At 37.7% G+C, this 18,678-nt stretch overlaps 1 protein-coding gene across 8 annotated transcripts in view; it reads left to right on the forward strand.

Annotated features, from left to right (window-relative positions):
* The first annotated feature begins 13,998 nt into the window (after window positions 1–13,998).
* DGKB (diacylglycerol kinase beta) overlaps window positions 13,999–18,678 on the forward strand; it is a 331,269-nt gene continuing 326,589 nt past the window's right edge. For all 8 annotated transcript variants that reach the window (XM_062605129.1, XM_062605131.1, XM_062605132.1 and 5 more), the window contains exon 1: window positions 13,999–14,243. In XM_062605129.1, coding sequence (XP_062461113.1) covers window positions 14,174–14,243 — 70 coding nt within the window. In that variant the 5' untranslated portion in view covers window positions 13,999–14,173. The remainder of the gene's footprint in view (window positions 14,244–18,678) is intronic.

Here is an 18,678-nt window from a genome sequence, read left to right on the forward strand (position 1 = left end):
ATACTTAAGGCTCGTCTTTCTGGTTCACAACTAATCAGTGTGAATATATCTCATCTATTATCTGTGCCAACTTGGACTTAGTAGTTAATTAGGCAACACTACTGTAAGAGGTCCGCTACCCTTATTGGTGACACCTGTTACTAAAAAGGCTAGACAAATTTAATGAGTAATTAAAATAGGGAAGAAATATGCACAATGTTATGAAAGGTTATTTATTTTCATCAGAATATTCTGGTGAATCTATACAGAAACATACATGTACATAACTTCACCTTTATCACAGGTAGGTTTTTAAAATACTAACAAACATAATAGCAGTAATGTTCAGTATACTTATCCTGAAGAAAAATGAAAATGGGAAACAGAATTTTATGTTGTACATATATTTACAACAGGATGTTTTTAAAGTGAATTTTGTAGGCATACTAAATCTATGTTTTTAATTCTTTTTAAGATGCCAAAAGAAATAACTTGCTTATTTTAGTTGTGCCAATTTAAGGAATGTGAGCTAAATCTAGTGATGCAGTTGGTGCCTGGGAACCTTGAGGACTGGAAAATCATAGTGAATGTTAAGAGATCTATAATAATCTCTTGAATAATCTTTTGTGTATCTGAAAAGGCCAGAGTCTGGAAAAGACGAAATGCGCAGAATTCTCATTTGCTTCTGAAAACAGAGTATTTGGCTTTTTGCAGTTTTGTATTCAAAGTAGCACCAGCTTTTTCATAATTTCACTCAGATTAAGGTATGTATCTGTTCCTCTCCTAAGGGGAAAGACAGTGCAACAGCCAAGATTTGAGACTAGTTGGTATGTATTTGGGATTTGCCCTATGGTACATTGCTCAGAATCTCCATCTTCCTTTTATTTAGGGTGCTTTTACTGGGACAATGAAGTGGATACGTAGGAGTGTTTCTTTCTTTTGGGGTGTAGGCTCAGGCCCTGGGCATCTCCTCGCAGCACCATTTTGGATAAGGCTTGAGAGTGTACTGGCCCACTTCAGTGGAAAAGGAATGGAGCTGCGGGAACCAGATCGGAGCCGTGATGTTTTCCAACCAGTTCCCCAGTGTGGGTGACTGGAAAACCAGGGTCCTAGACAAACCACAGTACACATGCTCAAGTTATTTAGAAACAGACACAGACTTCTGGAATTGTGACATTATTGGATATGTGTACTTAAATCTGCAAGTGCTAGTGTTTCCTCAGCAGTATCTACTTCCTTTGAAATACTTCTTATTTTAATTAATGGTGTAGTAGCTAAAGCTAGCTGTACATGTGAGGTGGTGAATTTAATTGAAATTTTGTGGTTTGGGTAATTAGATATTAGTGATAATTTTATAATCTGCAGTTTTATTCTAAGTTACTAGTTTTTTGGCATTTAGGCTTAAATTTACCAATTCAAACTTGATAGGATAGACAAAAATAAATGTGTTAAGAAGTAGGACCACTTTATTGACTTACATAAATTAGCACTGTTCATGTGTTTAAATGTATTCAATTACAGATCTCAGTTCAGTTCCTGGCTTTTACACGCTTTTCTGTGCGATTGCAGGCGAATTATTTGAGGACAAATGTTTCAGTGTGCCTGGTGAATTTCAAATGCAGTAACTAATGCCAGCTGAAATCTAGCCACTTTTTAAAATTCAGCATTAGTTCTTAAATATTACAAAATTAGTATAAAAATATTAATTTTTAGAAGCTTCAGTTTTTCATACTTTCTATAAAATGTGATATTTGTTTTTCTCTTATTTTCTAGTCAATGTACTTAAAAGTAAGCAGGTCTGTCCCTTGTGTATGTTGTACTGTCAGTGACAGAGTCAATCTTAGTTTCTGCTTTTGTAATACAAGCACATAATAATAACATAATTGGTAGTTACTTGACACTTTTCATCTTTTTAGTTGGTCAAGCCAGCTTGTAAAGAATGAGCAGAAAAATGAAATGTACGTAGGCACTGTCAGACATCAGATTGCAGCCATTCCTGTTTAGGTCAGAAAAGCAACAGTAGTGCCCAGCTTGTGTAGTCTCAGTTGCCCAGGTCAGCTCAGTTCTGGGGTTTCTGCATATGCATTCTGAGCAGCTAAGCCTAAACAATAGTATCTCAGATTTTGAATGGCAGATTTGCATGGATGCACAGGACCTGCTACTGACGACCTTTCTCTCTGGTGTTTTTTTTTTGTTTGTTTGCTTTTTCTTCTTGTGATTAACAGTCCTCCTTTGTTCCTGGCTAGAATAACACGTTTACTTGGCCTGCCTGAAATAATAGAACAGAGAGTCCACCTGTCCTTTGATTTAGTGCAAATATAAGCACTAGTTTGTAAGAGTTACTGGGGTACAGCAAAGCCACTTCTGTGAATATCCATTAGAACTTATAAACAAGTTAATTGTAAAGGCATTTCATGTTTTTGAGGATGGAGGGTTTATGATGCTTTCGCTGATCTTTGGTGAATGTTCTCAGAAGACAAACTTCTGTTCCATTCGTAACCATAACTTTAGAAATGAAAATATAATCTTTGAGGAAAAGAACTCTTCATGGAATTGTTTTAAATAGCAAATAGAATAATTTCTCTCTTTTTTTCTGGGTCATGATCTATGCTTAAATAGGATGACCGTAGTGATTACTGGTCACATAGTTGTAATATTCTTGCGTTATAAAGAGGATGCAAATGGAGAATTTTTTTTTCAGGCTTATTTCATATGCAGAAGAGTTCAGTTGGGACTGTTTTAATGCAGAGCAGGTGAAAGGTATGACTCATCAATAATAAATCATTTAGTAACATTAACACTATTATTTCTATTAACAGAACTGTTTTTAAAATTCACATGTTCTCTGATTGATGAAGGTGGTTCTTGGGAAAAGTGTTTTATACATGTAGACTCCTGGACCTGTTGATAAGAGTAGATCACTTTGGAAATCTCTGCATTTGAAAATTTGCATGGATCAATTCAGAATGGAACAATAGAGAATAATTACCCCTGCAAAATACCTGTTTATTTAGTTATTTATTTTATGTTTCATTTATATTCTCTTTCAAGATTTTGATTGAATCCAGGCTCTGTAATACACATTTCATATACAGTCATCTGTATATGAAAACACCCAAAACATCCAGACCTTTAGTGACAACTTTGTATGGATAGATGGAAGAGGAACTATTGCAGTGGTTACTGCCTAAGTACAGACTTAACTATATAAAGCAATTACAACATAAAATTGTTGAAACACAGTGAAAGGTGAAATGTGAGGTTAACAAGCTTGTGCCTGTTCATAAGTAACAAGTTTTTTCTTCAGTTTCTCTCTAGTAGTAGAAGGCAGAGCACAAATAAACCTTGTAGGTAATTTTGCAATTACATGTGGAAGTTCTGCAGGTCTAATTTTTTACTTTTTTGGTTATCAGTGTAAGTGAAATTTTAAACATTTTTGAGACACCTTTGTTTCAGTGAGAAGGCCTTCAGTTGTCTTAAAATAATTATGTATGTGAGTTCTAAATGTGAAGTTGTGGGATTATCAAGTCTGAAGTAAAGAAAACAATTTGAGCTCCTGAACTGCAGTGCATCAGGTGCAGTGTCTGCATCTCGGTTCTTCATGTGGGCAACTTTTCTGGATATGAAATAATGTCATAGATACAGGTTTGCAGTTGTTTGTAATTAATGCTGCTGCTATGAAAGCTAAGAATTTATACGTTCATGGAAGCAGTACATCTGTAATTAGTATTACCAGGAGTGGTAGTGTTCTTATTTGATACCTCTGTTCTGTGTGGGAGTGGAGTCCAGAAGACTGAATTATACAATTCTTCCACATATATAGAAGAACAAAAGCAGTGTTAGCAAGCTGCCATCCATTTTATTATTGATCTTTTTCTAAATTTTTGTCAATGAAGACAAATTCCTTAATTTAAGCACAGAAGCAAAAATGAATTGTTTAGTTTCTTTTTGTGTTTCTGTATTTATTCTGCTTTCCTTACTTTGTCAGACTGTTTGATTTCTAGCTATTTCATACTATTCTAGTATCTAAGTCTTTTTGATGTAAGGCTTAAAAATGTCATTTCTTTCCCCACTAGATATATTTAATTATTTATTATTATTAAAGGGAACCAAAAGGAATTGTATAAAACATTATGTATCTTGTGCTTTTTAAAGCTATGATAAAAAATTGCAAAGAAAATGATTAAGTGACGACGTTTATGATTCAGAAGTATACATACAAATAGTTTATGACAGGCATACTAATAGCAAAAGAAGGGCAACTTACGCTAGAAGATGTCTAGTGCTCTGAGATAGAGATTATTTAAAGCTTGTTTGGCTTTTAACTACAATTTGTGGATAGCATTAAAACTCCCTTGGGCAAAATCCTGTAGGCTTCCAGTGGAATTGCAGAGTATGGGGAAACACAAGTAACAGCAAAGTAAGGGGAAATTGTTTACAAGACTGTAGCTTGAAATTTGAAAATGGGTTCAACAACTGCATAATTAAGGCAGATTACTCAGTGAAGTGTCAGAAGAACTTCACATGCATTTATCCTGTGTCTCTTCAGGTAATTTTGAGCATGTTTTATTATTGTGTTCTAAGCAGGCTTCTCAGTGGTGTAGGCACAGAGAAATGGAAGGTGGCACAAAGAATTGGAAGGTGGCAAAATCAAGTATTTGTCTCCACAGGCTTGTGAGGACAGGTAATGCGGTCAACTCAAAGTTGATCTTAACCTGTACTTGGCTTGAAGTTCCCTTCATTTCTTCTCAGAGCTGAGGAAAGGCTTGTATGTCTGAAAGCTTCATGTGTTAGAAAATACTTTACTACTTTCTGCCAGTCCTTCATTTCTCCTATCTTTAGATAATCACATTCATAATAGCAATTATGTTAGTGCCAAGGACTACTGTGTGGAAACATAAGCTAAATCTGAGGAGAATTAGTCACAACATTTAAAGAGAGGGAATAATTAGGTACAACTCCAGAGAAAAACATTCTAGAAAAAGATAACAAATTTGCAGAGCCTTTCTCCAGAGAAGAAGAGAAATTTAAAATACAAGCATAATACAAGCTAGCACAGCCAAAGAATTCCCGAGGGAAAGAGGAGACAGGATCAACTTTTTCTTCTTCTTCCCTTTAATGGGAAAAACAGAGGGAAACACAAGTGAAAGTAAGATTTTGTATTGAAAACTGAACACCATGAAAAAAGAACACAAACTTAAGTTGCATGAAAGTGCAGTTAAATACCTTTGTCAATAAAAAAAGCAATTAATAGCAATTTTTAGTTTGTGTAAAGAAATCTGTGGAATATTTGCATTTGTTAGCTCCAAAGCATTCTGAAGACACCTTATCGTGTTTAAAATGGTGAGTGCTAGGATGGAGTTTTCTGTTGAAAGGCTAAACATTTACAATATAACAACTTAATATCCTGAAATTAGTAGGTGGGGGACAGAAATTTCATTGTCATCCTCTCATGTTCTGCTGAAAAAATCAGCAGCTATCCATGAAGAGGTAGTGTTGTCCTATCTAGAAGATTCAGTATGTTAAAGTTGTGTCTTTACAGCTGTAGTTCTGTCTGGGTGGGATGGACCCACATGCATACAAATGAAGGACCCTCAGTCAGAAAATGCACTTCCATCCCTGACTGAATGCCTTGTGTATAGTTTCACAAATCATTGAATCATAGAATGGTTTGGGTTGGAAAAGATGCAGTTCCAACCCCCTGCCATGGGCAGGAACAGCTCCCACTTAGACAGGTTGCTCAAAGCCCTGTCCAGCCTGGACTTGGACGCTGCCAGGGATGGAGCCTTCATGGTTCCGTGGGTTCCAGTGACTCGCCACTCTCCCAGTAAAGAATGCCAGTTGTCTGTCTCAGTTTAATCGGTGGCAGTATATAAGCTGAAGGGAAAAAATAAGAATATAGAATGAGGTAAGAGACTCAGAGTATGTATATGCTGCTGAAAGAGATGAGGCCAAGCTGCCTTTAAGTAGCAGTTTCAGGTAGGTACCAAAAGCTGTGAAACTAGCAGCACAGACTTCAGCATTGCTGGGGTCTGTGCCCAAGGTTGGGCAGAGGTGCAGAGCCTGCCCTGGGACTCGTGGTGTTGGGCTGACTTGGCTGTTCCTGCCTGGCTTTACTTCAATAAAACTGCCTCACAACATTCTCCCCTTGTGCATCCACGCCTCTGGTGGCAGTGTAGGCATGCCATAGGAGCAAGTGCTAGGAACAGATAAGTGGCAGTGTTCACAGAGCCTTCACAAACCTAGACATTATTGTCTCCTTGGAGCTGAATTTGAACAGGGAATAATTTGAGATGCTTCTGCCACCAGTTTCTTTTGGCTGTAGATACGCATTTCTGCAGGCAAGGGCCCATCCTAATTTATGATACCCCTTTTGGTAGCTCACTATCACTGAACTCTTTTGTAGTAATACTAATGAATAAATATGAAAGCATTTGGAGTTGTCTAGAAGGCTCCACACTATCCCAGTGGACAGTGACATACTGCCATATTCATATCCCAGGACTGCAATAATTTAATCAACTTCTGCATGTAGCTCTCTCCCTGGGGGAAAAGAAAAAAATCCACCTAGTAGAAAACAACATAGCACGAACTTCTGCTATGAAATCCATTGACCTGCTAACCTGATCTCTATTCTCTGGACAGATTTCCTGTTGAAGATTAAAGCAGGTTCATGTTTTCACAAGTTATTTAAAAGGAACTCTAGTGCCCTGTTCCCAGTTTATTTTAAAAGTGCATAAAGCTTTGGAATGAGGACAGAGTTAACAAATCTTTTCCTCGAGCGCAGTGGAACATTTTTGTCACAAGTCTAAAGCACATCTCTTCAAAGGCTGATTTCCAAGCATGAAGCAGGAATTTCTGCCCCAGGAAATTGAGGATCATCAGAAATCTTCCCCAGTTGTAAATTAAATTTTTCACCTCTGCCTTTCTCTAATGTAATCACCCTTAATGCACCTAAATATGGAGAGATTAATTAAACCCAATAATTAAACAAGAAAACCCCTGTAGCTTATTACCAACAAAAGCTGATTGTTACCCAGAATATACAGGTCATCCCACGAGAGGGAATGGGAAGAAAAGAGGAAGAACGTGTGGCAGATCCTAGTCGCAGAGCTTAAGACTGCTGATATGTGCTCAGATACTTATGCCGGTTGTGGGGAGATCTACGTAGAGTTCCCAACGAGGGGTGCACTTCTTGAGCTGGCTTCCTTGGGGAGTGTGGCAGATAACCACTTTGGAAGGCAGAGGTTGTTCCTAAGGTGTCTATTCTGAGATGTTCTTAATTTTAGAGTTTTTGGTGGATATATATAAGCTGTGATTAATCCTCTCTACAGTGATTTACCCAGTGGACAGCCAAATGTGCTGTGTTACAGCGAACTTCCTACAGGTTACATAGTTATACGTATCAAATCCTGTGCTTCTGTCCCAGATTGTTTTTTCCGTTTATTAAGGAATACTAGTCATAAGCCTTAATGATTAAACCTTTTTTTAAGGCTTTTAATATTCAAACTATTTATTTTTTTAAATTTACTGATAGTAACAGCTGTCTAGAAATGTTTTTCTAAACAATTTATCGTTTGCTTTTTGGTGGGGTCAATTTTTCTTTTTTTTTTTTTCTCCTAGTTTCAGTATGTTTGATGCACAATCAATATATTATCCACTGTGATTTTTTTTTTTTTTTTTGTTTAGTCATAAAATAAATTATCCCAAATTTTAATGGCCCTGTGGACAAATTTCCTTGCTTAGTCATCGATGTAAAATGGTGAGAAGAATGACTAAGTCCTTAAATTTCCTTTTTAAACTTTTTTCCTAAAATTGTTATTGAGAAGTTTGAAGTTTTTAACATTGAGAACAGCTCCATGACATTCGCTTAGAGAAGATCTTTGAATTATGTAGTTTCTCGCATAAGTGTAAATTCCAGTCTCAAAGGGTGTCAATTTAGTTTATTCAGTTCTGTTATTTAAAACAAGAAGAAAGCCTTTATAAAGTTATGGTGCATCAGCACATGCACGTTCTGGTATTTCTTTGTCCCATATTCTCCTCAGGTTTTATTTATTTCAGTATTTTAGTGAAGAAAGCACTGAGAAATCTCAGTGTAGTTCTTCTGACTTGGGAGGTAATTAGTGTAGCAACTCGGAAATATCAAGCCTAGCAGTTGGAAAACTTTAAGATCTGAAATTGCTTTTAAAGTAATCATGTAGTGAAGTTAAGGTACATGAAGAACAAAGTAAAAAATATATTTCAAAATTATGCTTGTATTTTAATTCTAAGTAACCCTCGTCAGTGATGTCACAGTCTTGCATTCTGATCAGTTTTTATTGGTGCTCATTGTTGCTGGTACTTCTCACTGTCATGAACCATAGTATCGATTAAAGGTTTTCTCAGACTGAAGTATTCTGCTTACGTATCGCAGTGGTTCTGTGATACATGTATTCTCAGTGTTTATTGATATACTCCATAGAAATAATTTGAGGAAGTGAATTTGATTAATTGCTTCTCTGAGGAATACAGTCCATATCTTTGTATTAAAATTTAAATTCATGTTTTACATGCCCCAGACTAATACACGTGGGATTAAAGTAGTCAGGAAGACAGTCTTGCTTTTGAGTTGTGTTGAATTCACTCCTTTAAAGGAGATATTTTCATCTTAGTAAGCAAATTTTCATGATTTCAGTGTATCGATGTTTACAGTTTATGTTTCTCAATTATGTTAATTTACATCAGTAAGCACCCTTTGCTAAGTTGAAAACGAGTGTGTACTACTAAAATGACTTTAAATACTGTGAAAAACAAGATGATGGTGTTATGTAAAATAATGCAGTTTATGTAGGAAAAAGTTGTTGTGTTTTGTTACAGGAGCTCTCCCTTTTCATCTGTACCATTAATCTAGCAGCAATTATAAATAATCATAATACTTCTCTGTTTGTGAGTAAAGAAAATAAAATGGTGATTAGCGGATTTATTTGATCGGATTTTTTTCCCCCTCAAACTCTTCTGACTAAACTTTCAACTATGCAAATTTGGAGTATTTCTGACGGTGGAGACATTGTTTTCTGCAAAGTGTAAAAGGAATTGCAGGAATACCTAGGCAAATTGTCTTTATATCTGTACATAATGCCTGCATTTCCAAGAAATTTGAGATTGTTACCATGTTCTTGTTGGATAGTGTGATTTTTTTTTTTTTTTTTCGGGGGGGGGGGGGGGGGGGGGGGGGTTGGGGAGGTGTGTGTTTTGTTTTTGGTTTTTTTTTGTTTGTTTGTTTTTGGTTTGGTATTTTTTTTTGGTTCAGCTGTTTTGACAGTAGCAACCTTAGTGGAGAGACTATCATGGGGGTTGAAGAGCAGTTATGGTCCTTCAGTGCCCAGGAAATGTTATGTACTTGATCCTAACAGCTTAATAGCAATTAAGTAGTGCATCATAATACCTTCAGTATTAGTGTTTCATAAATCTTAAAATATTATCACAGCCTTCAACGTGTGAAGGTTGAGTTGTTCTTCAGGTTTTGGTGGAATGTTGGCTTTTCCATTTTTTGCTAAACTAAAAAATGACATGGAGTTTTTGGAGTACAGATGCTTTGGTGTCTTTAGTAAAAAGAATACACTTGCTTTCTGAAGTGGTTGCAAGGGTTCATAGAGAAAACTGTTTCTGGTGTATTTGTCAGCATGTGGTATCTGACATGTAAAAATTCTCTTTTGGAAAATCCGTGACGTAACCCACGCTGAAATCACAGGATCCAGTTAACCATGCCAGAGGTGTAGGACCTAACTGAAAAAAATACCAAATACATTCTGTTCTTGAAAAGAGTAATTGCTTCAGCCTCCATAGCAATTAAGGTATAAAATACTCTGTGTTATTTATTCCTGTTGTTCAGTCAAAAATCACAAATCAGTCATATTGTGGAGAACTGTAGTTTCTGTGGAAGGAAACTCATTTCCTTAGGGTTCGTGTTCTTCGTTTTCCTTCCCAAGCATATTGCAACAGAAAGTGGGAGAAGACTTGAAAGTCTTGGTCTTGTTTAGCATGGAAGATGCTTGCTTAAGATCAGAGTCACCTGCACCCCTTCAACCTTACCCTGTACCCCCTTTATGGAGTAATTGGCAATTAATGATGAAATTGTATGTGAGAAGTACATTTTGGAAGGGCTGGTAGAAAACAAAAAATGGCAGAATAATTCCAAAATCCAGTTTCTAGGCTGTTTTAGGTTTCCTGTTACGGTGAAGGGAGAAAAGTCCCTTAAGGCTTGAGTTGAGTTGTCATGCTTTCAACACATGTCACCTGTGTTGAGTGTCATGCTTTCAGCTGGGGCAGTGAGGATGGACTGCAGATGAAGCCTGCCTGCCTTTCAGGAGGAAGTGGAGGTAGTTGGTGTGCTTGAGTAGCTGGGTGTGTTTCCACAGGCCATGGTCCTCCTCTGAAATTGACTTTTGAAGCTGAACCCAGCATTGTTGATTGGTTTTGTGGGACTGAAAGTGAATTTTTTTTCCCATAGATTCCAAAACCTGCTTTTTCCTTGCAGAAGGGACTTTATGAGGCATAATGAGATTATTTGAGTGTTGAAGTTGGTGGATAGGGGATGTGCTTCTGCATGTGTTGCTTTTTGTTTTTTTTTTTTCCTCCATTGCGTATTCCTTTCTCTTTGCTCCTCAGCCTGGTTTCTGTAGAGCAACTGGCATGGGTAATTCCTAGAAATCTAAGTTTGTTAGCATTGTTGGTTGAATGTTAAGTAATCTGATTTGTAGAGTTTTTAAGAAAGCTTTGCTTCCTGTTTTGAGTATGTGTCCTGGTAGGAATCCTGACGAAACACTTCAGTTATCAAATCCAGAAAGACAGATATGTTATAAAAGGGAGACTGGAATTTTAAGGCTTATTATAGTCAGTAGATAGAGCACAAAGATGTTCTTCTTTTTTCCTAATTCTGTTTGTGATGAAATGAATGGTTTATTAATGTGGTGTTTCTAATTTCTCTTATTTGTAAGGCCTGCTTTCTGTCTGGTTGAGAGGGCTGTGAATCTCGCCTAAGCATATACTAACAGAATGTGACCACACGTGTGAGTTTCCTGAGTTACTACATCTTAAGGTCAAACATGCAAGAGAATTGGTGGAAGAGTTGCCTGTCTGACATCCTGTGTATTTTAACTGTATGCTGTAGTGTGTTCTTCAAAGTAATTTATCCCTGCATGAAGAGGTCAAATCACTGTTTGTATCTGTTTAGTGCTGCTGAGCTTTATTTTTCTCAGCAGCAAGCACATTTGGTTAATGTTTCAGTTACAGATTCTCTTTTTTTTCCTATGTGATAGTATAGTGTTACTGCATTCCTCTTCGTGTACTTATGTATTGGTTTCTCGCTGCATAACCTTTCTGGAGTACTGAAAGAACAAGTACAAGGGAATGCATTTAAATTAAAAGCTACTGAAAAACATAACATGAATTAAAATTTTCTTATACGGAAATGAAGATATTTATATAAGATATAGGTGATCTTGAAATATTTACTTTCAGAAACGGCATGCATCATATAACATGAATATGCATTGGTGCTTTTGTCCTTAGTGTCTATATAATGGGCTTGATTTCTTATAGCTACTCTGTTATCTATATAAAATGGGAAGATGGCACTGTAAATGATTTAACTGTGAAAAGTAAAAGATGCAGGGAGTAGGGACCCTTCCTTATTTAGGACTCCCCTGAATCAGAACTAAAAAATTAAGCCTCTATAAAGTTCCTTTCACTGAGATTTACCCATTCTGTTTCTGTATATTCCTCTATCACATGCATTGAGGACCTGACTGCAGTCCAAAGACCAGCTAACCATGCTCAGAGGACTTCCTACCACCCCGTTACTGTTCCCAGATCAAACTCGGCAAATTAGTTGCACTAGATTCCCCCCAGTCTTCCCTTTCAAATGAAGGACCTTGCATTTGGAGTATTTTACATGTAGCCTTAAACTCTGTTGTATCTTCCATGCTAACTCTGCTGACTTACACAAAGACTACATCTTTCCTGTGGACTGCCATGCCTGCACTAATTTTTACCATTGCTCTCATCTCATTTCGGTCATGTACCTTTTCTTGCAGCACTGTTTGTAGGCAGCAGAGCCTGCGTGTCTGGTAAAGGGAAAGCGATATCTGAGGTGCTTATTTAGATCACAAGTTGGAGAAGGGAAAGTCAATGGGAAAACATCTGTTCCCACTGCTCATGTACTGTGTATACAACAAACCCTGTAGGCAGTTGTCAGGTAGTGCATATGAATGGATTGATCAGTTTAGAGTGCGCAGCTGTTATTGCCATGCTAGCAATAGCAATGGTAAGCTGCTTACCAAAAATATTCATATTAAGTAACTGAGATAATCTCTAATGGTACAGCATTCAGCAGTGTTAGCTTTTGCAGAAAATGAAGCTAATGTAGTTAAAAATACAAAAAGTAATATTGGAGGAAATCGTGGTAGAAAATTTTGGATCTGTTAAATCAATTACGCAGATACAAGAACATTTTCAATAAAACCTAATCAGTTGTCATTAGAATATGAGAAAAATAGGCCTTTCTGGAGAAATAAAACAGTCTTCAGTACAATCTAATCAAGTGCCAGAAATGAAACATCTCTAATTTGATTAAAATGTCCTCATTGACCATAATTTTCTTTTGTCATAAATCCGCAGTCTGACGTTCTCAAGACAAAATGATAGCATTTCTTACTGCATATCACTTTTGGCTTTTGTAGTTATTGCCTTTTTTCTGACATTGATGTATGAGTTGCACAAATGATTTACCAGCAAGGGTCTGAGAGCAATGAAAGCATGCTGAGACTGAGGTGTCTTCCTGAATTTCTTTTTCCAGGAATGGTACTCATAAATAAGATAGGAAAAAAATCCCCCAAAACAACCCACCAAAAAAAAAAAAAAATAAAATTGCCAAACCCACCCCTTCTCCCCCAACCAAGCCAAACAAAAAACCTCATGTCTATAATTTTTTCATATGCTTCTGTTCCTAGCTACTCTTTCTTTTCCTTCCCCCAGCCCCTGTACTCCTTTTTCTCTCCTTTTCCAGTTGCCAAGACCTTCCTCCTTAGCACTCTTTCCATTACTGTGTAAGGCTCTTCTGGTCTGAATTTTTCCTTTTCTGTTTTTGTAGTTTGACCCTTGTAAATGACACATTGCTAGGCATATAGAAAGATTCCACTTCTGGTCTAAAATTAGCTTTTTAGTCTAAACTTGTCATCTGTGCAACCTCTGTAGTCAATAGCAAAAGATAAATGCCACAAGAAGGTAATTCATCACCTTTTTAAGATTACGTTGAAACCGGAGGGATTAATTGCTGTCTGGGCCACCTGTCTCTTTCTGCTGATTAAAGAGTGTCCTAGATGACAATCTCGGTTGAGGTACCTGACTTTCAGATGGGTAAAATTAGATGAAAAGTATCCCACCTGTTGTGCAAGAAGTAGTGCTGGTAATGGATTGCCTTTGTAAGGTCTGTCCTACTGAGGCAGAAGCTGCATAAAATTGGATGAAATGGCACACACAGTTTGATATTTTATTCTTTTTTTTTTTAAACTGGACTAATTTGCAATGGTGCCAACAGTTATATTTGCTTTTTAGTAGTGACTTTAGCAATGTTGTGACATTCTTGAAATCAAACCCCTACTGCTTTGTTAGAATAGTTAATATTTATGGAGCTCTTGTGAATTTCTTGCCAAATTCCAGAGTCCACTTTGTTTTTGATGTGGGGAGTTAGAAGCTTCAGAACACTTCTGAGAAGGACAAGCAGCGCTGTACGACAACATAATTGGATACAAAACCAGTTACATGAATCCAGTTTTAAAATTGTAGGCAACTAAGTTTAATGGTAGATAGTGTTTACTGTTGCAGGGCTTGTTACTAAATTAGAAACATCCCCACACAAGTTGTCCAGGTACAATTTGATCATAAAGAATCAATGACTTTATCAATGCCGCACACAAGCGGCATTCCCATAGGAAAACTGGTATTTGTACTTCTAATACTTGATTTTCTTTTGACAGTGCTGTAACTCGCAGCTGAAACACACTGGGAGCAGTTCATAGCATCAAATCTTCATCTACATGGACTGATGCCATCTTGCCAGCCTCCAAGCATGGAGAACTGAAGCTTTACGGAGTTTATGTCACCTGGTTCAAAGGGAATGTTTTTCTGATATTTAGCGAAGACCCTTACTGTCATCATGATGAGCCAGGAGAAGTGGGTTAACCTGAGCCCTGGGGAGTTCTCTCAGCTTCAGAAATATGCAGAATGTAAGTGAGTTTTAAAATATGCACGTTTATGGCTAATTTAAAATTAAGTATACTCTGAATGCATTTATTATTATTATTATATAGATGTTACTGTCAAGCAAGAGGTTAAGTTATGGTTTATATATATGGTTATTAATCCAAAAAATACATTCTTTGAGGGAAAAAAAACTCATCATTGACAATTTGTAGGTCACCAGACTGGGGTTTGTACTCAAGAGGGCTTTCTCAGTCAGGGAGGATATGGAGATTCCAGCAGAAGCACATCTGGGTGTTCAATATGAAGTTTTTTCTAATACTATAAACAGTGTGAGGGAGTTGTCATGTGAAAGAGCAGAAACAAAAAGTATGTGCTTAGAGGGTGCTGTATAAGAGATAGTGTATATGAAAAGTTAGTTTTAGGAGATGGTTTATGAAGCCTGATAACTTAACTGGAAAAGGTCAAGAACATTTAGGAAGTTTTCATGTTGGTAAGTAATCTAAACATATTTTTTAAAACTGAGAAAATATCATATGATTTATGAATGTTGTTGATTTTGCCACCATCTGTGAGTCAGTTTGCCGAGGTGAAAGCCATCCAGTTGGCCCTGGACATTTGCTGAACGAGAGAAGTGGCCAGAACTTTATACTGACTCGTGGATGGTGGCAAATGCCCTGTGGGGGTGGCTGCAGCAATGGAAGCAGAGTAACTGGCAACGCAGAGGTAAACCCATCTGGGTTGCTGCACTGTGGCAGGATATCGCCACGTGGGTGCAGAACCTGGTGGTGATGGTATACCCTGTAGTTGCCCATGTACCCAAGAGTCGGGCCACTGAGGAACACCAGAACAACCAACAAGTGGATAAAGCGGCTAAGATTGAAGTGGCTCAGATGGACTTAGATTGGAGACATGTGCTTATAAGGTAAAATGAAGACTGGTGATTGCTTGTTGGGATTTTTTTGCCTGTAACATCACAGCATATACTTAACTGCATTTCAGTGTAGTCATGTAACAGAATAATCAAAAAATGATTATTAGAGTTTCAGCTTGATGTGAAGACTTCACTTCATAAATCTTACCTAAATTACAACATTGTTTTAACTTCCCACGGGGTCACAGCTTCCTTAGGGCATCCCCCTCTCTCCATGTGCTGAAGGTGGTTATCCGTTCCACCATGGGCCTCCATGGACTGCAGGGGCACAGCCCTCATCATGGTCTTTACCATGGGGGATAACTGCAGCACCTCTTCCCCTTACTTCTTCACTGACCGTGGTGGCTGCAGAGCTGTTTCTCTCAGCTATTATCACTCTTTGGCTACAGTTGCATCCAGAGGTGCTGTCACTGTTGCTGGTAGGCTTGGCCTTGGCTAGTTGTGGGTCTGTGTTGCAGGTGGCTGGCATTTGCTCTATTGGGCACGGGTAGCTACTGGCATCTTCTCATAGAAGCTGTTTCTGCAGTCCCTCCACTACCAAAACCTTGCCACTCAAACCCAACAACAGGCTAAAATATGAAAAGAACTGTTCTCCTAAGTTCATTATACAAATATATATGGGATTACTTTTTAAACTGAGTCAATTCAAGCAGGTATTTGACAGTAAGATAAGCACTTCAAACAGTAAGACGCACAGAAAGAATTTTTTCTCGTCTATTATTGTGCACACATTTTGGTGTGGAAATAAAAAGTAATAATACAGAAAGTAAAGAGAGGAAATTCTTAAACTTAAAAAGAGAGGTGTATATTAGACTGATATGAGCTCATGGGATAGAATTCAGAGTTCACACACCTCTGTATCACACTGTGGTGCTCAAATACTAAGTGCTGATGATTCACAGCATCTACTATTATTGATGCAAAACAGATACCTTTAACACATGTGCTGAGGTGCCTTGCACTAACCAGTAGGAATCTTTAAGCACTGGCTATATTTTGCTTTCTGCTTCTCTTTGGTGTGTCGGTAAATTTGGTTAAGAAAGTTTGCCCGTTTAATTTTAGGAGAGGAGTCAATGTTCTGCATGTTGTGTGCCTATCCACCCAGAAAATATTCTTTTTAAAATGCATCTGTTTTGTGTTTATGTGTTTTGCATATTTGCTTGGTGGTCAGAAAAAACCTTCACAGAGCTCCCTTCTCAAGCTTAATTCCCTTCACCAAAGCTGGCTACAGAAGTGAGATGGTGTTTTGCTTGTGTGACCCCCAGCCACTGCCCTCCGCACAAGCACAAACCACCTTTCTGGTTTGACAGCCTTAGTTTTGATCCAGCATTGGAAGGGGCGGTAAGTCAGACTGTTCTACTGCATAGCAGACAGGGCACACTTGTAGGAGTGAAGAAATTGGGTTTGAGTCTTCTGAGGTTTAAGCTCAGTTTGAGCTTTCCCTTAACTGTCTCATTTCCATGTGGTTTATGAAGATGACTGTTGCTGCCTGACTTGGCTGAAATCAGTCACATCTGCAAGGATTATGGTTTCTGCGAATAGCAGAGGAATGTGTCCACCCAGGTTCTAAGAGGAAAATCAAGTGTCTCTTCTTGAGACTGTAACAGAAGTCAGGAGGTAGCTATATGAGCTGCTTCTTTTCTGCATCAATTAATTTTGGTCATGTAAAGGAATTTTTAAACCATATTGAGATACAGGCTGCAGAGATAATAAGCTTAAGTACTTCCAGAGTTAGATTTTATGTGCAGAACTGTAGCTGGGTGAGTGTGGACATTATAGGTACAGCCGTCCTGGGCTTAGAGGTCTGATTTTAGCCTAAATCTCCTTTTTAGTCACCAAAATAAGTGTATCTTTCCCTACATAAAGCCCATTAAACTCCTCATGTGGGTTCTGCTGCCATGGCAGGGACATGTGCTTTCTACTTCCTGAGTGGAACACAGTTTGTTCCAGTTCATTGTGGTTCTGCTTTTAATTAATTACCTAATCTTCTGTCAGCTTGATGGTAGGCTGTCACTATTGCACAGTTAAACAGACAAGGCCTGCTCCTAGCTCTGTATGCAGATGCTGTCCTTGGTATGCCATTGAGGAGTTCCTGCCATGTGTCTTGTCTGCCTGTCATCTTCATCAGATACTTATGTTTCTTATTCTCTGCTTTATTCAAGTGTATTGTACAGTGGACGCAAACCATGAATGTAAAATTTCTTTCCTGAATACATACCAGGTTTCCCTGATTTCCACAGATGTAACTGAACAGCAAAGGAAAATGAGTTCTGTTGTTCCTAATCACAAAATACTTCTCTCTAAGCGATGCTCAGAAATTTACAGTAGTTGAATATCCAGTAAATTAATCCGAGGAGTGTCCATAATAAGAAATGTGTGTTTTTAAGTGAATTCAAAGACCGTATTTCCTAATACTTGGCTCTTTTCAGTTAATATGTGCATCTGTGGTTTTTGGAAGAACAATGATTTCCAAAGACAGTTCCTCTGTGTTGTCCTTAGTGGTCAAATTATAAATCTCCCCTCTCCTCTTGTTCTTGAGAGACAGTAGCAGAAAATAGATTGCATTAGATATTCCTGTGGTTTTAAAATGCCTCAGAAGAATAGGTGAAAAGAAGCAACCAAAATAACTGTTTTTTTTAATTATATAATATTAGTAATAACAATAATGACAATAAATAATTAGCCCACACCAAATCCTGAAGATTCATTGGAGATACATGCACTCAGAAAAAGAAGTTTGTTTTTTGTTTTTTTTTTTTCTCCATTAGATTTTAGATTTTATAATTGACTCTGCCTGTGGGAAAGAAAGATGGAAAGGTGAAGAACTGTTTCTGCATAAAAATGTTACTGCATAGGGTGAAGTGCACACAGGACTTTCCAGGCAGGGACAGTTTCTTCTAAACTGTATAGTACCAGTTATCTGCATCGTTCTGCTTTTTAAGTGAATGCTTAATCATTTTATTAAATAAAGTTGTTGTAGTCCAGATCATGTTAATGGGAGCTTAGAAGGTCCTATTCCAAAAGCAAGTGAGAAAATATTGAAGAGATTAGAAACAGTTAAAGCAAGACAGTTTCATGATTCAGCTAGGCTTTAAAAGACAGAAGAAAGGTCTGCCCTTCCCTTAGTAGGCAGAGAGAGGCAAAGGAAAAGACCTCTGAGCTCTGGCAGCATGTGCACTCTGGGGAAATAGCTTGGTTTTGTGTTGTCCTTTTGAGTTTGTCAACAAAATGTGCTCTGAGGAAAAAGCCTGGAAAAGACTTTTTGCAAAACTTTTGGCAGTAATTTGTTTTCCCAGGCTGGTGGAGGAGAACTTGGGCAGACTGTCACAGGCTGAAGATAGAAATAGATGTTGGAGAGCTACTGAAATGGCTATGAGAACAGGAACAGCATCAGCAGCTGCAGCATCTTTTGATGTAGCATCAATAGCTACCACAAGAACTAGTGTAAGAGTTTTGTAGGAGGATATGAAGGAGGAACTTGTGAACACGGTCTTTCAAGAGAAACAGGAAGGTCAGCAAAACTTTTG

This window comes from Pezoporus occidentalis, unplaced genomic scaffold (genome assembly GCF_034315485.1).
Source record: "Pezoporus occidentalis ecotype Australia unplaced genomic scaffold, CSIRO_AGI_Poc_V1 ctg9, whole genome shotgun sequence".
NCBI classification, from domain to species: Eukaryota; Metazoa; Chordata; class Aves; order Psittaciformes; family Psittacidae; genus Pezoporus; species Pezoporus occidentalis.